Source organism: Osmerus eperlanus, chromosome 14, assembly GCF_963692335.1.
Source record: "Osmerus eperlanus chromosome 14, fOsmEpe2.1, whole genome shotgun sequence".
Classification (NCBI taxonomy): Eukaryota; Metazoa; Chordata; class Actinopteri; order Osmeriformes; family Osmeridae; genus Osmerus; species Osmerus eperlanus.
The window spans coordinates 14659068-14680964 of record NC_085031.1 but is presented as its reverse complement, the minus strand read 5'-3'; the positions used below and the strand labels follow the sequence as shown (position 1 = coordinate 14680964).

Genomic DNA, 21897 nt, shown 5'->3' with positions numbered 1-21897 from the left:
TGCCACTCCTCCTCTGGGAGGGAGAGAGGGGGAGGAAGAGAAGGAGGGAGAGAGGGGGAGGAAGAGAGGAGGGGAGGATTTGAAATGACACAATGATGTTGTGTGTGTGTATGTATCCATCATTTATAATTTCCTTCCTTCCTCCTGCACTCATTTATACCTCCTCCCTCCCTCTATCCCTCTCTCTCACCATCCCTTCCCTCTCCCTCCCTGCATCCTTCTCTCTCCTTATATCACTCGCCCCATCTCTCCATTCCTCCCTTTCTCTCCATCCATCCCCTACATCTATCTATCCTCCCCCCCTCTCTCCTGGCCCCCCCACTCCCTCCCTCTCTCTCTGCCCCCCCCTCCCTCCCTCTCTGCCCCCCACTCCCTCCCTCCCTCCCTCTCTGCCCCCCCACTCCCTCCCTCTCTCCCGGCCCCCCCACTCCCTCCCTCTCTCTCTTCCCTCCCCTCCCTCTCTCTCACCGTCCCCTCTATGAGGGCGCTCTGCAGCAGCAGCAGCTTCCTGACGGGACACCAGGCCTCGGCGATCAGACACTTGTCGGTGACGGAGGGGCTGCAGAGGTTCAGCACCGTGTGGACCGCCTTGCTCTTGGAGACCCGGACCTTCCACTGGGGCAGCGCCCCCACGCAGCGGGCCAGGAGCTGCTGCATGTACTGCTCTGTCTGGGTCAGGACCTGAGGAGGGGTGGAGGGGAGGGGACGGGAGAGGCCGTTGTGAGAGTGGGACATATGAGAGGTGTGCCCGTGAGACAAAGGAAGTTATACCGTCTATCCCACACTTTCTCTCCCTCTCTCCCCCATCTCTCCCTTCCTTCTTTGACTCCCCCTCCTCTCTCTACCTCCCTCCTTCTCTCTCTTACACTCTTCCCTTCTTTTCTGTCTCTCTCTCACCAGTCCGATGTCCACTATTCTGCTCTGCAGGCCATTCAGAATCTGACCCCTCTCTGCAGTGCCTTCTGGGTACACAAACGTGTGGGTGTGGAAGCTGCCCAGTAGAGGGAGGAGACGGAAGAGAAAAAGTGGAATATAAGAAGATAAGATCAATAATTCAGTAATGACAACGCTAATCTTTCAGGGTTCCAAAACCTAGTAGTTGTACTTAGTTTTCACTCACCAATCACAGATCTTCTTGACTTTCTGACCAATCTGTTCGCCCCAATAGGAGATGAGGAAGACTGTCCACTGAACCATCTCGCCCTGTGATTGGTTGAAAAGCAGGAAGTCATCTCTATATGCGCTTCCTAAACATGGTGTATTGAATATTGGATCTATCCGTCCCTCCGTACCGTCTCAGGCTGTTCCAGTCTTTCTTCCATCTCCCGAAAATCAACAATGATGTATCCGCGACATGCTCGCCATAGCAACCGCTCGAACGCCGGCACCTTCCAGGGGTGGACCACTCCCGCCACGAAGCTGGGATCCAGAGAACACCTTTCATATACATGCAGGAACTAGTGATCTATTCCATGGCGTGCGTGTGTGCGTGTGTGTGTGTCAGACCTGAGCCTGATGTCCTGTCTGCTGTCCAACAGGGCGGAGCTCTCCAGACTAGAGGGAGGAGCCTGAGGAGAGGAAGAGCTTCATCACTAAGGTCAGAGTTCAATGGTTGCCGTGTCTTGGCGCTGGGAACATGCTGGGAATTGTAGTTCCTACCTGTGAGACGGTGAGCGGGTGTGTCTGGATGAGAACCCCACGGTATTGGCTGAGCTGATTCAGCTGACTCCTCAATCTGTCTCTGTTTCTGGAAACCTGGAGAGTCAGACACCGGACATAAACACACACGCAGTCGCTTAGCAGAAACCTCAAACATACAAACAAACAAACACACACACTCAATACATACCTCACACACACACACACACACACACACACGATCAGCCACTTGGTACATGATACCCAAGTCACACATATACAGACACACGTCACTCACTTTGTACAAGCCTCAATCCTCCACATACACACACAGCCCTCCTCACCTCTCGTAGTTCTCTAGCCAGCCTCTCGCTCTCCTCCTCGATGGACAGCAGCTCTCTGGGCTGGGGGGCTGAGGGGAGGGGGCTGGGGGCGGGGAGGGGCACCGCCAGGGACCGGCCAATCTCCTGCTCCAGAAACGCTGAAGGTGGAGAGAAGGAGAAGGAGGGATGGCGTGAGAAGAGAGAAGGATGGAGGGAAGGCTTGAAAGGAGGGAAAAGGAGAAGATAATGAAAAGAGAGAGGGTAAAAGATGGAGGGACAGATAGAAATAAAAAAGCAGGAGAGAGATGGATGAAAGGTGGTATGGAGAGCAAACGCACTAAAGGTTTTCTCCATCTCCTCACAGCGCCTGATCTCGTTCACAAACTTCCTCTGGAAGGAGTTCACATTGGGGTTGAGCTGAGGGGGAAAGGAGAAGGTGGTTAACGGTACTCTGCTCTGCCACTTCCTTGCAGTTGAGTACACAATATGGAGTCTGCATATCTGTATGAAACTGATTCATTGACTAAGCATAACCGTTCTGCAGTCCAGCCCAGCCAACAGGCCTCCGACAGCCTCCATCCCTCCACGTCCACACAAATGGGGAGAAACTCACGTCTCTGAATTCCACCAATCCCAGCTCCCCGAGCTCGCTCACGCAGTTGTAGGCCGACCCGGATTGGAGGAAGAGCTGGACAAGACACACCTCCTCGCTTCGGAACAGCGCTCCCATGGCGACCTGAAGAAGAGAGGATAACGTAAGGAATGAAAGAGGAAGGAATCTGTAAGAGGAAAAGTGACAAAACCAGCATATTACTATCCTATAACAGTTTCATCACCTGTTTATAGGCAGTTGCTTCCAGAAGCAAAAAGATAACCGAAGGTTGACAACCTAATAGTGAAAAGAAGAGTGCCAAAGAGAGGACAGAGAGAATGACAGAATGGAGAGATGAAACCACACAAGAGGAAAAGGAGGAGGAGTGCAGCCTAATAAACCAACGGATGCAGCTTAGTTATGTTCATGTGATGAAGGGGTGACTGTAAAGACAGTAATTGAGTTACTGGGGATGAGGGGACGACAAGGGCAGAGAAAGAGACGCCTCTTTCCGCCAGTCAGCATGTGATAATGCTGTCACCAATCACAACTAAATCAAAGTCATGAGCCTTCAGGGGGTTAGAACACAGGCATCTGTGTTTGTTTGGGGGTTGCCCTAAACTTATATCATATTACAAAATCATTACATTGTGCCAAGGCTAAATTCGTTATTCATGTACATCCACCTTAGTTGCTAGTTTGCGTGCACTGTCACTATCAAGTGTAGGTGATGTACAGCACATTGAGCTTAACTGTCGCAGTCTAGACACGCACCTGCATTCCGGTTAGCAGATAACTAGCTAGCCCGCGCTAACCGCAAACTAGCAAAACAGCTAGCCATCTTCTCGCATGCCCAACGGGGCATACGTTTTGGGAGAAATACCTGGACTTGTAGGTTTGCGACGAGGCAAAAAATGAAACCTTACCTTTAAATCAACACGCGCTAGCTAACGGTTTAGCCGCCTCTTTTATCCTGCTGATAAGATAGATAAGCAGACCAAGCGGCTTGTCCCGCATTTCGTCCTCGCTGCCAGTCGATTACAGCTCGTGTACTATGCAGATGTAAACAAAGGATCCACAGTTATCCGAATGCTCACGTACTGCCAACTGCGAAACGAATACCGGGAGCTGTTCCGTAGTTTGTCGTGCAACTGTCCCGTTCAGATAGTATAGCTTCGTAGCACACCGGTTTGATACTCTATAGCATAAGAAGTGTTCTATTTAGGACAGCTGACCTCACCCTGTTACACGCGCACATATACATACAATGTAACATTGTAACGTTTCTAAAGGGACTGACAAACAAAGACTGATTTCAGCAATTTATTTTAACCCAAAAAATAAAGCAGACATTCTTTTAATCTATACATGGATTGAGTAAACACTCTTGGACATTGATAAAGAATAATACAACTAATTGGATGAGTGAGAGCTTTTTTCGGTAATACAATGAAAAAAGTGGGCAAAAAAGGCAAGATTTAAACTAGCCATTACATTTCTCAAATGCAATACAACCAACAACAAATAAATCACACTCGTTTTGTGGGAACATAAGAGTAAAGAAAAAGCAAGATTATAGAAATGACAGAAATACTAAAGAAGTCTGGTATATATGGCCAAGAGAAAAAATAGCAAGCTGCAAAGATATCTACAACAGTTATGAATGAGTAGATGTACCCTGTGTGCAGGTGTCTATTGACAAGATTCTTCGTTGGTATGCTTTACAGCCAGTTTATGTAGGTCTAGTAGATGTTCAGTCTTATATTGACTGTGCTAGTAATATATTACAGGATTGTGCTTGTAGTTATGATACAGGCTACGGTGTGTTAATGATAGTCAGCCTAAATTGAGGCCTGTTCCATGAAGCCCACTTAAAGACTTTAATGAACAACAAATCAGTCAGGGCTAAAAGCAGTTCCAATAAAAGCCAATTGTAGTTTGTGTAATCAGACTCATTCAAGCCAGGTTCAAGCAGTCAAGATAATTGAAGGTGAACGCTCTTCTTAAGCAGCCCAAGGGGTAGAACGTGGATCAAATCAATCCACCGCTGCAAAGCGCAGGGTCAGTGTTACAGGAACGTCTGGTTGAGAAACCAGAGGCTAAGCCAGACAGTTCGCCTGCACCAGACCAGGTTAGTTTTGCAGCATAAGTTGCCATGATGACTGAACTTGAAATAAATTGAACTGAACCGAATCAACTGGAAATTAGTCAGACTTACTGACATAAGCCTGGCTTATTCGGTAAAGTAGTTTTATGAAAACAGGCCTCTGATCACATTGCAGGTGTATTTACTTTGTGGCAGATGGATATGTGAGGTTTAGAGAAGATATTATATCTTTATCGATTTAAATGATCATCCCCATCCCCTGTTCTACACATTAGGATTCTATATCAGAATGGAACATTGAACCATGTCCCTTCTGATTCGCTGTAGCAACGTCGCTTCCTCCAGAGATCAGCACTAGTGACCCCTGACCTCTACAGGCTGTAGAACTTGAGACTCCTGTCCATGGCAGTTGAGGTGAGGAACTGAGCGTGCTCCCCGAATGCCACACCCGTCACCACCCCAGTGTGTTCTGGGTAAAAATCAGGAACAGGTGTGTGTTTTTATTCTTTCATCAACAAACCATTATTGGTTAGCTAAACAAATAAATCAAACATGTAGTCCACTCAGGTGTCAGAAGTGGCGTTACCTGTGAAGTTGAGGACCTCGGACCACTGCTTACAGATGTAAACTCTGATGTCAGAACCGCCGACGGCCAGGTAGGTTCCACTCTGGTCAAACACCAGGGACTTCACCTGAGGGACACACACACACACACACACAGGGTTAGGGGACAGAAACTCACCATTCTCACCAGTAACATAGGTGTCTTTACCAGTTTATAGTGACAAATGTATCATGGAGGGATTTATAATAATGTAATGTATTCGTTTAACAGATGCTTATATCCCCAAAAATGTACAGGGGGGATTTTAACCTGCAACCTCTTGATTGCAGTCATTCTCTACCACCGCCCCATTTGGTCCTTTCTTTCCTCACTATGCTCTCTCTAACCTCATAGTTGTTGTCAAGGGCGATAGTCTTGAAGTTCTTCAGCTTTCTCAAATCCCACAGCTTTATGGAGCTGTCCTGGGCCCCTGAAGAAGAAAAATCACAAGTTAGACACACACCTGGGGGGTATCCCAGAAAGCAGGTTATGTGACATACCCAGGTAAGTTAACTCCCCAGCTGACACCCAGCATTGTAGCAACATTGCCAGTAGGTTGCTGCAACATTGTGAATCAGCTGGTGGGTTAACTTACCTGGTTATGTTGCATAACCTGCTTTCTGGAATACCCCCCTGGACAGACAGAGAAACACTCACATACACACGCAGACAAGCTAGACGCACCTGTGGCCAGGTAGTATCCGTTCTCGGAGAAGGCGATGGAGGTGACGGGTCCGGAGTGCCCAGGGAAGTTAGCCACGTTGGTGCGCTCCTTCAGGTCCCAGATCTTGATCTGAGAGTCGGCCGTGCCCGTCCCGAAGATCAGGCCGTCAGGGTGGAACTGAGCACACGTCAGAGCTGGGGGGCAGGGGGGGGGTTACTTTAGCAGAGAGCCATGGCTGTCACATGACTTTAAATCATTCTGAACTGAGAGGAAGAGGGGTGGGGGGAGAGGGGTGGGGGGAGAGGGGTACAGCTTACCACATCCCGCAGCCTCGTCGGTAACCTTAGTCAGAACACGACCGGTCTGGACGTCAGAGAAGGCCCAGTACTGAGGGAGAGAGGGAGCCACAAGTCAAATCTTTGCAGAAATGTTTGCTGCTCCTTATAACATTACACACACTGTCACAGTGTTGACGTGTGTGTGCGTGTCTGTGTTACCTGGTCCTCAGAGGAGCTGAGCAGGTAGTCTCCAGTGGCGTGGAGGGACAGACCCGTCACGCCCGCCTCATGAGCTCGCACCACCTGGACGCAGTTGCCCCCGGCAACGGACCACACCCGTATGGTGCTGTCTGGAGAAGCTGAGAACACCACCGACTGGAGGAGAGAGAGAGCGGGGAGGGCGTAGATGTTTACGTTGACGGCGTAAGTAAAAACGTATGAGTGAGAAGGTGTGCGTTCCCTTGAGATCCTCACCTGAGAGGGATGGTAGATGACGGAGGTGACCTTCTTGGTGTGTCCCTTCAGCGTGGCCACGATCTGCTCCTCTCTCTTGTCAAACACCACCACGTTCTTATCAGCTCCCCCTGCGGAAGGCGAAAGAGAGAGAGAGAAGGAGAGTTGACGAGGAGGAAATATAGCGAGGCAAACTGACGGCAAATTATGTGTTTGGTTGTGTCTTACCAGTGAGAACTTTATTGGTGTCAGAGGGACAGAGGTCTAGAGACAGGATACCAGGAACACTTGCACTGTGGAGGCCCTGGAAGGGAGAGAGAGGAAGAGAAGAGGCGAAAGAGGAGGAGAGTCAAAGAGGAGATTTATCGTCATGTGCACAGTACATCTCAGGGTCATTCACAGTGAAATTATTGTGACATGGTAAGTAACAGTTATGTACAGTAGAGGCATACAAAAAAAGAAAATATAGAACACAAAACACTTGCAACAAAAAAATAAGCTAATAGCAAAAACTGTACACAGTTTCAATACAAAATTGGCAGCAGAGAGGGCTCCACCACACCCAAGTAAGGCATGGAAGCACACACACACACACTCTCTTACAGCATGGGTGGCCACTTGTCTGTACTTGGACAGGTCCTCAGACCTGACCAGCTCCTCTGGGACAGTCTTCCCTCTCTGCAGAACAAGAGACGGGGGGGAGGACAGGAGATCAGGACAGGACAGGCACCCACTGGAGATGTAAACAACAAAAGGAGCGAGCATGTTTTTGTATTTTTTGTGAAAACTCACCTTCTTCCTCTCTGTGGTCAGCACAGTGGCCTTGTCTTGCAGCTGGAGAGACAGGAAGGAGAGGAAGCCATTTGTTAACATTAAACTCAGGACAATCTTTAGAACTGGACCGTGTGCATTTGTAAACAGTGTGTCTAAAGGGAGTCAAGTGGCTGAGCGGTTAGAGAATCGGGCTAGTAATCAGAAGGTTGCTGGTTCGATTCCCGGCCGTGCAAAAATGATGTGTCCCTGGGCAAGGCACTTCACCCTACTTGCCTCGGGGGGAATGTTCCTGTATTTACTGTAAGTCGCTCTGGATAAGAGTGTCTGCTAAATGACCAAATGTAAATGTCCTGAGTAAAAGGCCGCTTGGGCAGGTGTTCTTACCTTCTGGATGATCTCTGCTGTCATGCCCACCTGTTCGTTGACCTCCATAGGTTCCCCGGCACCAGACTAGAAAAAGAGAAGGAAATGTATATTAGCCCTACTTCCTGTAACCTACAATTTCGAAAACAACTTCAACTTAACTGGGCAGTTTCAGAAATTCAATTAGATGGAGGTCATTTGAGATTTTATAAATACTGATTGACAGGTCTTTGAACCAATCACTGACCGTGCTAGAGGGCTGAGCAGAGATGGCCTGGGTGGTGATAAGTCCCGCCTGTGGCTTCAGGGTGGCCAGGGCTAGGGAGACAAAGAAGGGTCAAACAGGGCAGACAGCCAATAAGAAGAGAAAGGCGTGTGTGTGTGTGCCAGTCTGCATGCGATGTGCATGCAGGAACCCATGTGTCTAATAACGTGTGTGTGCGTCCTTGGTTCTCACCCTCCCTGGCAGCGGTGACCTCCTTGGTGAGGCGAGCGATGACCCTGCAGGCGGCGTCGTGCTGGTAGAGGGCGTGGCTGAGCTCCTGCCGAGTGGTCTGCAGCTGCTGCCTCAGGGTGAAGCTGTGGAGCATCACTGCATCCTGGGAGACCGGGGGGGTTAACACAGCAGGTGTAAGTGTGTGTGTGTGTGTGCGTACGAGAGACAGAATGAAAGTTAGAAAGAGAGAGGGAGTTTGTGTCTGTATGAGTGAGCGATTGAGAATGTTTTAGCAAGCATTTAGTAATGTCCATACCAGAAGTGATTTGATGCAACTGCATTATCATTGTGCACAGTAAATACAGAGCCAATGAAATGCAGTTAGCTTCTAACTCATCTAATCGTTTATATATGCAATTACATGTATTAGATTTACCACAAAATTAGAGTCTCACCCACTCATCCTGCAGCGATTTGAGGATAGCTGGGATACTGGTGGCAGAGGGAGCCTTGGGCCTGATGGGGTGAGAGACTGCGACAGGGACAACGGCGCAGGTTAGTGACAATTAATTCCTGTCCAGGGTTTAACTTTTCATTTTGATGACCTGCCATATTGTAACGCCTCTGATGTTTTGCGACAACACGGTACGGTGCTAGCTAAGAGTAGCAATTATGGAATCCCCTCGCTTCTAATATGGACCTTTGATGTCAATAAGCTGCTCCTCGGACAGAGGTTGTCCGTTCATGGGATCTGCTCCGTTCTCCGCGATGTACTTCTCAATCAATCGTCGCTCGAACACCTGGTTCGACACCGGGGACACGCACGGGTGCTCTGGCACCTCGTTCGAGACTAGGAAAACAGACGTTAATGATTAAGACGCAACCATTCCCTTTTTTGTACTGGCAAAACTATACAAACTGTATTAATGTAGTCGCTAGCTACAATATCTAACTTTGGTACCAACAAAGTCGTCGTAGAAGGAAAAGGCAACTCCATCGATGTAACTTACTTGCACAAACTAGTGACATTTTCTAATATTGTTCGAGTCAACTCGATCAACGTATCAAAACGAAGAAAGCTATGGGTATCCGGTATCCCTGTTATTTTTGATCGCAATTTATTGCACTGTTTCTTTGGATAAATGCTAACCCAATACCAATTCTAATTCATTAACTGTCTTTCCGCATTCAATCCACGCACGTTGTTCCGCGGCTGCGTGGCGGATGTTGGTCCAGTAGTTGCATCTTGGGATAGCAATGGTCCGCCAACTTTCCCAATCTTCCCCTCAAGACTTTTATGGCCAGTGATGGAAAAGTAAAAGATAATTAAATTAAATTATAAATGCAAATAAAATAAAAGCTTATTTCTGGAATTTGATTTACAGGCCAACACCTAGAAAGTATAAATCTTATAATTTGACTATGTATTAATAATTCTACTCGGCTCGGTTTAGTTGTAGTAGGCCTATATAGCCTATGATTGTACAAAAACCTTATTAATTAGATAATTATTCCGATGCAGAGGGGGGCTAGGTAGCTTTAGTGAGAGCTGTTGTCGACAGGGCAGGGCAGGGTTAACTCAGGAATCACAGCCACCGCCCTCTGTCGAAAATCTATCCACGTTCAGATCGTCTATCCCGGCTGACTATCCCGAAGCTCCTAACACCACAGGTATCATTTGACTTGTTTCAAGGTAGGCTGTGCAAGGTTATATTGCAATGACTTACTGCATGGACACAGGGCATCCATATCCCACACATGCTAGAGAAGCTCAGATATTTTTCCTTATGAGCACATTTTCCATTGATGTTTTGAGTTGCCAACTCATTGTTAAATAGCTGTTTATTTTTTAGGGAAATGTAAAACACGTTGCCTTTTAGTGTAAACCCAGGTGTTTTTCTCAGTGTTTTCTATGCGTGCAAGCAAACATTCCTGTCCGAACCAGGGGGGGTTGGGGGGGCGGGTGCGTGCGAGGCAAATTGTTGTGCAGCTTATACAGGATTTTTTGTCCCTGTCGCTGTCTAGCAACCAACCAGTGCCTCTTTGTACCACCCGCCTTTTTAGCGATGTGATTGACTCGAAACAACATTTTCTACATTTGTTCTTTTTCCCGTGGTTGCAAGTTTAAGGTTGTTGGTCATCTACATATAGTGAGTAGTTTGATGTTTATTTGTCTTTAAATCGATATTCCGAGATGATGCCGTTCTCACGTACGGAGGCGCCGCCTGCTCGGTGAACTGCACTGTAGCCTATAGGCTGTAGTAGGCCTTGGCTTCTGCAAGACATCAACAGTTCTCCAGATTCCAGTTATTCAGATGTTAACGTCACGTTCAGTCAAAACAGGGTTCGGATTGATTTAAAGAGCAAAACACATTCCTTCATCACTTAAATTGGCTGATTGATTCAATGGGCACTCTTATCTGTCTCGTCTTGATCAATTCTCTTAAGCAAACCCTGTGTAAATATTTGAACATGCTAAAGCCCTTGATGCGAGGTCCACGTTTCAAGTGCAGTGGTTATCATCACTTGCTCATTGGGAATGATCAATTGTTCACTGGGGATTTTACGCATTCGGTTTAGGCCTTCCTTTCCGACGCACAGCGAATTCAAGAGAAGGACTGGTTCTTGTTATGGAAATTTAAACCACATCATGCATACTTTATTTTCAGCAGACTAAGAGAACACCTACACTTCGGAGTGTTTTCTTTTTTCTTTTCTTTTTTTCAAGATTACATGCGTTTTATGCACCCTATGTACTTGTGCTACATAGGCCCATTGATAAGCAACCCAAACTAACCCTAGCACTACTGGTATGATGAATTATTGTTACTCTTTCTGTCTCTCAGATGATGTGGTGTGTGTGGATCCTGCTGGGCTCCGCCCTCAGTGTGGGTGAGTATGTTCTACCTAAATGTCAAGGCTCACCACCAACTTGTGTCAGCATGTCAAATGAAGCCTTTATTGGGTTGAATCTGTACCGGGTATTCAACAACTGTTAGTAAAGTATTAATGCCTGTGCAGGTCCTTGGAAAATGTTTGTCCAACAGAACAAGATGCCAGGAAAAGCCTCTATTTATTCCCTCTCTATTTATTCTCTCCCCCCCCCCCCCCCCCCCACCCCACCATATCTCAGACACCTACACGGTCCACGACATCCACGAACGCCTCTCCCATGGGCGCCAGCTGAAGATCTACCTCCCCAAGAGCGTGGACAAGCTGGAGTTCACGCCGGCGAACGAGCCGGGGAAGACGTTCGAGTACTGGAACAGCAGGTCCATGTCGAGACTACTACAGAAGGGCTATGTGTCGGGCACGGGCAGCGACCGGCGCTGGTACCTGAACCAGGTGACCTTCGATGACGAGGGCACGTACACACAGAAGGACTTCTGGAACAAGGAGATCTCCACCTTGAAGGTGGCTGTCACTAGTGAGTGTGTGCCCTCTGTATCTGAGGGAGGGAGGGGGGGGGGTATTGGTGAGTCTACAGTGAAAAGAGTGACGAGAGAGGGAGAGGGAGATTATTTACACAGTTCCTTCATATTTTCCTCTGTCTCTCACTCTGTCTGTCTCCCCCCCCCCCCCCTCCTCCAGCTAGGCATGACTACATCAAACGGGTGGCGGGCCAGTCTCTTTACATCTCCCTGGAGGGCATCCACCTGGAAGGCGCCACTCTGAGCTTCTCAGGGGAGGGCGCCAATGTAACGCTGGTCCAAGATGGCTCTCCAGTGTCCCGCGACCTGCCCAACTACTACGACCGTGTCAAAACCCACTCGACCAAAATCGAGATCACCAACGTGAACACGTCAGACGTGGGCTACTACAAGCTGAAGGACCGCAGGGACAGAGAAGTGTCAGTGAACCGGATGGAGCTCGTAGGTAGGTGCTCTAGGCTGCCATGGAGTCACCATGGAGTCACTATAGGGTTGCCATGGAGTCACCATGGAGTCACTATAGTGTTGCCATGGTGTCACAATTACCCCTTTTCCACCAAAGTGAAAAGGGAGCTAGTTGGGAGCTGCTGCTAGAGATGGTTCAATTTGCGAGCCGTCTAAGAACCGGTTTGCTTTTCCACAGGCTAGAGAGCCGCCACAGAGCCAGGTCTTACGTCACTGTATACGTCTCATCTTTCGGAGACTGAAGAGAATGAATTGAGATGCAGGTTGACTTTTGCTGTATAGTACATTTACATTTAGTCATTTAGTAGATGCTCTTATCCAGAGCGACTTACAGTAAGTACAGGGACATTCCCCGAGGCAAGTAGAGTGAAGTGCCTTGCCCAAGGACACAACGTAATTTTGCACGGCCGGCACTCAAACCGGCAACCTTCTGATTAATAGCCCGATTGCCCTAACCGCTCAGCCATCTGACTACCTGCTTGTGTATTATACATTTGTGTTAAATATACGCTCATACTTAATAAAGTTCAAAACAAACTCAAAATTTCATGTAATTTGGATTATGATAAAATGCAGCAACTAGTGTCTGCACTGCACTGAGATGCTAGCTAGGTAGGTTATCGAAAAGTCGGAGCAAATTAGCCGTTTCATCAATAAAATAAGCACATTTTCAGCGACTACACTGCCCACTTCTCGTCACATTTGAATTCAGATGCTGAATTACACGTACCGTTGAGCTGAAACATGAATAGTAAAAACGTATAGAAATGGTGGTCAAAGGATTCTGTTCGTCTTGTTGGTCACGGTAACCACGCCCCAAGCTGTTCTTACTTCTAGACCAGGTGGTGCTACTTAAGAACCACTTTCCCCGGTTCAGAGCCGGTTCTTAGGCTGTCGAAAGAGAAAGAACTGGTTCGAGATTAAGCACTGGCTCCAAACCAGCACCCAAAATGCGTTGGTGGAAAAGGGGTAAATAGGGCCACTATAGTCACTATAGGGTTGCCATGGTGTCACAATAGGGCTACTATGGAGTCACTATAGGGTTGCTATAGGGCTGCTAGGCAGTCTTTATAGAGTTCCTATCAAGTCTGTATGGAGTCACTATGGGTTACTATGCAGTCACTAGGGCTACTATAGAGTCACTATAGAGTTAGTATCGAGTCAGTATAGTCACTATGGAGTCTCTCAAGAGCAACTATAGTCTTTTTCACGGAGGACACCCCGAGGAGTGGCAGGTGGAAAATAGACAGTGACTGGCTGAGGACATATGAACTCTACATGGACACAGGCTAAGCCTATTTTTAGCCTCCAACCCCTCCCCCCCTCATTCCACTCTGACTTCAAAGTTCTGTTGAGATTTACTAAAACATTCTTGGAGAGTATAGACAAACAGCTATCTTGATTATTCACTGAGTTTATACATAATGGTAAAATGGATACAGCAAAACCAGATGCTACTCCAAATTTTCCCTCAAAACAGTTTCTTAGGTAGAAGGAAAGTATTGTTCTAGTGGACTATCCTTAAAACATTGATTGCACAGCAGGAAACAGAAACCAATGTATTCAAACTCTATTATTATGTTGTTTCCAGCCATCAACCTTGTTTCGCAAGTAGGCACAGCAAGTAATTAGTAATTACATGTTTGAATTTAATTGAGAATGTTTGTTCCAGACACTATTTCAGCATCTCTTACACCTCCCCCAGCCCCTCCCCTCTACCCCCTCTCTCTCCTACCCCCCCTACCCCCCCCCCCCCATGCTCCCATTGTTGAAACTGATGTGTTTATTAGATTGAACACTTTTGCTGTTCTTCCCAACCTGTTACTCACACATATCTCCCTCCCTCCCTCCTAGATCACCTTGACGATACAGATGGGAACCCCCTCATGGCCCTCCTGCTGCTCCTGGGGATCCCAGCAGGAATCTGCTGCTGCTGCAGGAAGAAGATTTTCAAACGCAAGCCCGCCACCACCACCTTCCAGGCCCAAGGATCCCCCGAGAATGTGCCTCTCCCGCCCGCCTATGGAACACCTACAGGGGGGGTTTCTGTTGGACCTGGCGGCCCAGTAAGAGAGTTGCTGTTTACCGGGGGGTGGAAAAGCAGACTGTGTGTGTGCGCGCGCAGCTATGTAATGTTTTTTCTAATTGCAATGTTCTGTTACAGGTGTACTACCACAACACTGGCCCCGCTCAGGACCCTAACATTGTAAGTTTACGACGTTCTAATAACATCGTTGCACTAGTATTGTAGTACTGTTATTACAGTATGACCACGAGACATGTGTGTTTGTGTTTAGGGGTACCCGGGTATGGGTCCAACCGTCCACCCACCCCCGAATCCCGGCATGCCTGGACCCCAGTGGAATGGTCCCCCTCCAGTGAGTCTGAGTCTACGTCTTACTTTCTCTTGCTCTTTTCCTGAAACCCCTCATGTTTTTTTGTCTGTGTTTTTGTTCTCCTAGGCCATGAATCCAGTCTACCCCATCCAGGACCCAATGTACCCCCCCGCCCAGCCCCCCCAGTGGAACGGTCCACCCCCCGCCCAGCCCCCTCAGTGGAACGGTCCACCCCCCGCCCAGCCCCCCCAGTGGAACGGTCCACCCCCCGGCCCTGGGGCCCCTATGGTACGGCCCAACCTTGCTTCTCTTGATGTTCCATCTAATACCCTACTCTGATGCTACTACTGTATTCAACTCTACCCTACTCTAATGTGCTCTGTTCTACTTTACTTTATACCACTCTGCCCTACTCTACTCAACCAAATCTATATTCCGCTGTTTTAATAATACTCTTCTGGCTGTTCTACGATGTTCCATTGATTTGCTTTGAGGATGAGACATTCTAACGCCAGTCTATATTTTGTTCTAACTAAGCAGTACTACCCCGGAGCTCACATGGTATGTTAACACCACTCAAGTGTGTCCTGTTGTCAGTTCTCCTCACATGTCTGTAGTGGGTGTGTGTTTCGTGTTTATTTCAGTGTTTCTCAAACACGTCTGTCTGTGGGCCGGCACCAGTCAGTAGTGAGAGACCTGTTGGTCCATAGAATGTCTAGATCATTTTTTATACAATTACTTCTTTTTTTCTTGAGTGTATGTGTGAGTGCTAAATTCACCATCGACCCATCTTCTATGTCTCACCCATACAGCACAGTACCAGAGCTTCTGTAAGTGCTTCTGGTGTTAATTGTGACTAAGTGGGTGTGTGTGCGCAGGGCTATGCTCCAGTGATGTACAGCAGCCCACCCCCCATGGCTGAACCAGCGAAGGTGTCTCCTACTGATCCTCTCCTCGCTCATCCTCCCCCTGTACAGGTACACACATACCAACACACACACACCCACCCAGACACACACACACCCACCCAGACACACACACACACATTAGCTGACCAGAGTGTCCCTCCTCCCCACTCCACAGAATGTCCCGGGGTCGTCCCTCCAGCCACCCGTACCCCCTCCGACAGCCCCCGTCACCGCAGACAACGCTTACCAGTTCCAGATCGAGAAAGGAAATAGCTCCAGCAACTTCCTGTAGGCGTTGGGAGGTGGGGCAGCTCTTCCTGTTATGACTCTGTCCGAATACCCTTCTACGTCTCCTTTCCTCAACACCTTTCCTTGATTCCTACGTCCAGTGTATAGATGCAGAAGTCACTTCCAACAGCTGCTGCAGAAGGACACGAGGAAAGGAGCGTTTCAGAGTATTAGGACAGACTTTGGAAGAATGTAACTGTGGCAAGGGCCAGATGTTTCATATGAGCAGACCCCGAATTCTTTGGAATGAGAGGTCAGGTGAGGAATATCTTGATTTTAAATGTGTAGCCTTACATTTTGTAACGTATCCTTTTTTAAAACCTGGTTGTCCGACGGTGTCAGAACACGTGTCAAAACCTTCCAACTGCCTTTTAAGATGATGTGATCACCTGACCATTGAGGAAGAAAAAAAAACTAAAACAACCACCAATCATCCAATTGAGCATTTTATCAAAATCAATCACTCATCCAATCAGATCACAAACTGGTGACCATCTGTCCACTCAGGACTCACCAAGGCTTACTTTCAGCCAATACAATAGCTACTTTCTGTATATCAATAAGAAAACCGATGAGTAAATGTAACTAGGATCATCATGTCTTCTATCACATTTTGTCGTGTTTACATTATGCATGTGCCACTCCTTACTGATAGTACTATTGCCATGTAAACAGGGTGTGCATTATCTGATAGGTCAATCACCTTCAGGAAGCTTCATGAAAGAGCCTGTGGGAAGTTACTGTCATAGCTGGTGCTCTAATGCGTGGGCACTGTTGTATGGTGACAACAATACTGGAAGTACCCATATCCTGTCCTGGCTACACAACCAGACCACAGAACAGACTCTTCCTCGAACACAGGTCCATCGGTCAAGCTGGCCGTCAATCCAAAACACCATTGAATTCAGTTAGTCGTTATTATAAAGGTCTAGAATTACAGACTATTTGTTTACAGACAAAGTAGTTGTCTCTACCGCCGATCCGTCTCGGATGAACCTCAAGCCATTAAATGTCTGCACATGTGTCTCAAATGCAGATGAGTCTCGATAGTAGGAGGAGTAGTAGCCCTGAAGTTGTGGAGACGGTGCCTTCTAGTCTCTAGCTGTTTGGCAACATGTACACATGTTCAAATTACCAACTGGTCAGGGCCAAGACAGGAATGTGTGCAGTCTGTTTCATCCTCAAACCAGCGTCTTCAATATGGTGCAGAACTGTCGTATGGCGGAGGAAAGGGAAGATTCAGGAGTCAGGAATTTCTGAATGAAGAGAGATTATGTGGCGACTGTTTAATGAACAACATAGGCTATACAATAGGGCCCAGTGAAATTTCACGACAAATTCCTGACGATGCCAATTGGTGATGGCTGATTGAGGTGTGGAGCGTGCCGACATTCCTGTCACCACTGAGACTATCCAAGACCCAATGGCACTTGCTAGTCTTCAAGGAAGTCAGCATTCTACCTCTCAGTGACCCTTCATTCTCCATATGTTCTTATGCTTTCTTGAGGTGCACTCCCCTCCTGTGTTAAGAGGACTGGATATGTGTACGTGTAAACTAGGCCTAGTGTCCGCTATTTTGCATCGACCTATCCCATACTTTCAGGTTCTTCAGTGATACAAAACATCTCAAGTTAAACCAAATAAACTACTTTATTTCCAGTTCTATTCTAACTCGTTGTATACACAGTGTGTATATATCACTATATTTCTCTACCAATCCATCTGTGTACTGTTTCGCACAATAATACATTTTCTCCATGACAACCCTGTGTTTATGTAATTTTCTGGTGTGTTCATCAGGATCCAGAATCCTTGACGCAGTCTTGAAAACTCATTGTATTACGTGTATGAAACTGCAAAACAACCACTTTTTATTTATTTTCATACTTTAAAGTTAATGTACTGTATAAATTGCCAATCTTGTAGAACATAGGAAGTATGTACTGTTTGTGTTTATGAATATATGTCTTGCCTTGTATGTCATTGTTACTGGGGTCTAAAACGGCAGTTTCACAGATGCAGCAGACCTGGGTGGGGTTTCAAATAGCTGACTGGGGTGTGTTTGATTTTTTTCCTCTTGCATGCAGTTAGCACTTTCACACCTTATCCACTGGTTCAACTGTGCCTTGTAGACTAAATCAAACATACACTGTAATCCAAACTGTGCCCGGGTCTAGTAGGTATAATGGAGTGATTTTTAACACTGTGTATATTCCTAAAGAATGTTCCATTCGTTTTTATTCTGTGTATCAATAGCATCCATATACTTTAGAAGATACATATCCACCACAATAAAGAGTAGAAACCAAACCTATGGTGTCGACAGTATCTGTCAATAATGCTTTATTCACACTTTACAAATCCAAGAACTTTATTTTGTACTACAGAACATAAAGAACAGTTAAACAAGAGTACCCTTTCTCCTCTTCTGCAATATCACAATTCCTCTCCATCCCTCCATCTTCCTCTCCAGTTCGATCCCTCACTCCTCTATCCTCCTCCGCTCCATCTCTCTCACTCGTCTTTCCAAAGCTCTCACTTGTTCCTCCAGGTGGGCGGTCTTCACTGCAGAGCCCGCCCCCGGCTGTCCAATGCCCAATAAGATGCAGAGGCACCCCAGGCCAGCCAATCGCAGTGCAGTGGTCTGTGTCTCAGCGTCGCTGTCGCTCAGGATGAGGCCAAACAGACCCAAGACCGCGCTCAGTTTCAGCAGCCACAAGACCCGCCTCAGTGTGGACGCAACCAATCGTAGGGCCATGGACAGCAGCCAGTAGCCAATGAGGGCCAGCAGAACCCACTGGCCAATATTAACCACACTCTCGGGGGTGATGTGGTCTAAATGCAAGTCAACTAGGGCACAGAGAAAGGGAGGGAGTGAAAAAGAGAAATTAATTGAACAAAAGAACAGTTAAATTTCCCCCCACACATTTAGTATGTCTCAAACCCTTGTTTCTTTACTAGTCACCATGTTCCCTTTCCATGGATCTGATTAGGGAACACACATACTGATAGACGGCCGCATTCAGCTGAAGAGTTGTCCAGGGACTCTATAGGTTTGGACGTTAATGACTGAACCATGAGGTGAAAATAGTTTATGTATCTGTGGGCACCTTCATGAACAGCCTTCCCACGCCAACAACCTCGTCTCATGTCAACCAGGATGTGTTGTGCAATACAGACGTAGATTATCTCCTCTCAGTCAGTCAGTGGGGCAGGGCATGACAGGGCAGACTGCATATTTCGAAGGTCAGTTAGGATACACCTTTATACCAGGGGCGTCGTTAGACCCTTTTTACTGGGGCACTTGCCCCAGTATAAATCTGCTGTGCCCCAGTAAAATCTAAAGTTTGAGTTTGAACAATTTACTTTATTAGTCAGTGCATTCATTTAGATTGATAATCCTGGAAAAAATAAACGCAGTATGCCAATCAACGCTTGTAAAAGTGTTTAACTGAAAAACAAAAACGGATGCACGCAGAATTCCATGTCAGTGCGCTCTTCTGATCTGGCCTATCAGATCTGATCTGGCCTATCAGATCTGATCTGGCCTATCAGATCTGATCTGGCCTATCAGATCTGATCTGGCCTATCAGATCTGATCTGGCCTATCAGATCTGATGTGGCCTATCATTTAGATCGTTTCTAAATAATAGGCCTACCGATCATCTATTTTGACTAAAACATAAAAACAATATTACATGAAGCTCAAAAAAACAGTATTTGCACTCAAATGAATGCAAAAAAAAATTGTGCGCTCGCATTAACTATTGATGTCCCTGCCAAAGCTGATATTTGCCTCCCTGAACTGTTGTACAGTGGGTTAAGCAAGGGGAGTTTCTATAGCCTAGTAGTGCATTGTGCGCAGCAAGCTTAAAAGAAAAAAAGGGATATGAATAGGGGCCTGTGCCCCAGTAGAGTTTTATGTCTAACAACGCCTCTGCTTTATACCCTCTGGTCTCTAGCTCTTTGGATAATAGCAACGTCAACACCATTTTGAAGGACTTGTTGGACTGGTTTGTCTGAACTGTGTGTGAGTGGTGTTTGGGTAGTTCGGCACAGAGTTGTCAGTGACTAGGTTAACTTGCATGGCCTAATTTCCTGTAGGTTATTGGGTATCACAGGTGATGGTGATTGATGGGATGTTATTTATAACGTTTGTACCCTCCACTCCTGCTGCCCTGAGAAGTTGTGTCAGGTACTGTGAAGTCACAGTCAGCGCCGAGGCCAGCCCCCCAGCTACAGTCCACACCACCTGAGACAGACTCTAGAGAAGGAGGGAGGCAGGGAGACAAATGAATGAGTTGTAATGGGTACTGGGGCAGAAGTACAAGGACGTCAACAATGGTATCCATCACAATCTCATGAACCAATAAATGCTGTCTTAAGGTGCCATTTCACCCGGAAATACTTACCTGTACCGCACTGGCCTACCTGATGCATGCATATACTGGCTATTTTCTTACTAATAAAACAGCTGCTGGTAATTCTTTTAAGTTACAAACGACGCTTTCTTACCTTTTGTACAGCCTTTAGCGTCCGTGCACCGACAAGGTGCACTACATAGCTATGTGCTTCCTCGGACAGATCGGTGAGTGTTTCCCATAAACCGCCCGTCCGTTCGGAATACATGGACGATTTCTCAAACGTACTATGGCCAGAAGTAAACATGAATAGAAAACAACAAAAAAAGCAAAATACACGTAGAAAGTTCACTTTTTTCGGTTTCACGTCACTGCAAGCCAAGCAACCCATTTTGAGAGCGTTCGAAGTATTGAGAGCGTAGTAAAATGTAAAAAAAAGACCATCTAACAGTGACAATTAAAAAAGACAAAAGGGGTACTGGTATGTACAACCAAATATATAATTCCCAGGGGGCTGTATCCAAACCAGACAAAAATTTTCCTTTCCCTTTAGTGGAAAAGCAACGTCAGCGAACGCACTCGGCGTAAGGTTGCCATCTACAGTACGGAAGAGGAAAGTGAAAAATTGCCTGTTTTTTTAAGCTTAAAGCTGGTGTAGGCAAGTTTAGCTAAAATAACTATTTTAGCTTCTATTCCAAACGATTCAACCCATAATTGCCCACCCCCTCCCTTCAAAGCCACTCCCACGAAACACATGAACGCACTACCTGACTACAGAGCTGTCGGGAGACTAGTCCAAGAGAGAGAGAGCTTGAGAGAGAAGCATGTTTTGAATAACCTCATGTCGCATTTACATGTAACACACACAACATTATTATAATGAATATAAACATGGCTAAGGTGAGTACTCATACTAATATGAGTGAGTACTCATACTAATATGCTTTCAAGCAAGCATATTAGATTTGGGAAATTCTACTGAGTTTTAACTTATTGCTGGTGAGCTATCAACAGCTGGCTGTGGTAATGTTAGCAGTACAGTTATCAGTCAAGTGCAGGGGGAGAGTGCGTGCAGGTAGGTAGGTAGACAGACAGGTAGCCTGTCCAATCATTAATCTCTTAATGATTGTGTTTATTACAGTCCTGCGACGGCCACACATGTCGGATTTATTTCATATTACCGTCAAACCTTTAGATGTATTGGTTGCTATCAAGATGTAAAGTTTATTTCGGCCAATATGACAAAGTGCTTCTCAACAACATTGCCTACACCATCTTTAAGTATGCCAATACGTAGAATGTGTAACAAATACACCGAAAATACCAAGATTTCCAATAACATCCTTTAGCATTATTTCAGTAGTTTATGCAAGCCAGAATGTTTTCTGACTATTCTGATTCACAACTCTTACTGCATGTGCTGTCATATGACGAAACACCACTAAATGAAAACATGAGTACTTTGTAAGGGCAGCTGCAGTTCCTACTAAAAATACAAAGTTAAAGACAAGCAGCTAAAGTTGCCAGCAATGGTTAGTGTTCTGTGTGGGGTGCAGGCCTTCATCTCCCTTTTAATGAGAGAAAAAGAGAGCCTGTAACAGTAACAGGCTGTGTGTGTCAGATATGGAGTGTGTGCCAGGATCCAGGAACAATGTGCTTGTGATAACTGCATGAAAGAATCCTTGTCTCTTTGCATGAAGTCTGGACTCCATCAAATATCCAGAATAAAGTGGGGAAAGAGGAAGGGCCTGTGAAGGAATAAATGAATCTGGAATAGGTCAGTGGGTCAACAGCTGAATGCTGCTGCGGTTCCCAGATTGTTCCAGCCTGTTATTTACATTTACATTTAGTCATTTAGCAGACGCTCTTATCCAGA

At 46.5% G+C, this 21897-nt stretch overlaps 4 protein-coding genes across 8 annotated transcripts in view; 1 reads left to right on the top strand and 3 right to left on the bottom strand.

The window, feature by feature from the left end:
- The window catches only part of tcirg1a (T cell immune regulator 1, ATPase H+ transporting V0 subunit a3a), a 7501-nt gene extending 3731 nt beyond the window's left edge, over positions 1 to 3770 (bottom strand). The window contains exons 1-11 of the mRNA XM_062478211.1: positions 3480 to 3770; positions 2798 to 2850; positions 2575 to 2697; positions 2300 to 2378; positions 1983 to 2119; positions 1660 to 1755; positions 1507 to 1568; positions 1293 to 1419; positions 1121 to 1203; positions 898 to 991; positions 469 to 681 (exon numbers count right to left, since the gene is read on the bottom strand). Coding sequence (XP_062334195.1) covers positions 469 to 681; positions 898 to 991; positions 1121 to 1203; positions 1293 to 1419; positions 1507 to 1568; positions 1660 to 1755; positions 1983 to 2119; positions 2300 to 2378; positions 2575 to 2691 — 1008 coding nt within the window. The 5' untranslated portion in view covers positions 2692 to 2697; positions 2798 to 2850; positions 3480 to 3770. The remainder of the gene's footprint in view (positions 1 to 468; positions 682 to 897; positions 992 to 1120; positions 1204 to 1292; positions 1420 to 1506; positions 1569 to 1659; positions 1756 to 1982; positions 2120 to 2299; positions 2379 to 2574; positions 2698 to 2797; positions 2851 to 3479) is intronic.
- A 90-nt stretch (positions 3771 to 3860) lies between these two features.
- Positions 3861 to 9485, bottom strand: LOC134034076 (pre-mRNA-processing factor 19-like). Its single transcript, XM_062478421.1, has 16 exons — positions 9243 to 9485; positions 8933 to 9082; positions 8688 to 8764; positions 8254 to 8395; positions 8044 to 8114; positions 7818 to 7883; positions 7452 to 7493; positions 7263 to 7337; positions 6888 to 6963; positions 6681 to 6790; positions 6426 to 6581; positions 6246 to 6315; positions 5949 to 6122; positions 5612 to 5694; positions 5247 to 5352; positions 3861 to 5129 (listed from the first exon to the last, which is right to left on the bottom strand). Exons 1-16 carry the CDS (start codon positions 9259 to 9261, stop codon positions 5032 to 5034), a joined length of 1515 nt encoding a protein of 504 aa, XP_062334405.1. The 5' UTR covers positions 9262 to 9485; the 3' UTR covers positions 3861 to 5031.
- A 302-nt stretch (positions 9486 to 9787) lies between these two features.
- On the top strand, positions 9788 to 16257 carry wu:fc21g02. 5 transcript variants are annotated; one of them, XM_062478425.1, is made up of 12 exons: positions 9788 to 9925; positions 11079 to 11124; positions 11366 to 11659; positions 11824 to 12108; positions 13983 to 14194; positions 14293 to 14334; positions 14426 to 14506; positions 14591 to 14752; positions 15005 to 15025; positions 15343 to 15441; positions 15548 to 15674; positions 15762 to 16257. In XM_062478425.1, exons 2-11 carry the CDS (start codon positions 11079 to 11081, stop codon positions 15662 to 15664), a joined length of 1359 nt encoding a protein of 452 aa, XP_062334409.1. In that variant the 5' UTR covers positions 9788 to 9925; the 3' UTR covers positions 15665 to 15674; positions 15762 to 16257. The 5 variants fall into 5 exon arrangements, with proteins under 5 accessions (XP_062334409.1, XP_062334411.1, XP_062334408.1 ...); XM_062478427.1 differs by having other exon boundaries at positions 15572 to 16257; XM_062478424.1 differs by having other exon boundaries at positions 15548 to 16257.
- Positions 16258 to 17696: 1439 nt separating this feature from the next.
- tmem109 (transmembrane protein 109) lies at positions 17697 to 20568 on the bottom strand. Its single transcript, XM_062478439.1, has 3 exons — positions 20176 to 20568; positions 19822 to 19924; positions 17697 to 18510 (listed from the first exon to the last, which is right to left on the bottom strand). The coding sequence occupies exons 1-3, from the start codon at positions 20410 to 20412 to the stop codon at positions 18143 to 18145; spliced, it is 708 nt and encodes a 235-aa protein (XP_062334423.1). The 5' UTR covers positions 20413 to 20568; the 3' UTR covers positions 17697 to 18142.
- Between the last annotated feature and the right edge of the window lie 1329 nt (positions 20569 to 21897).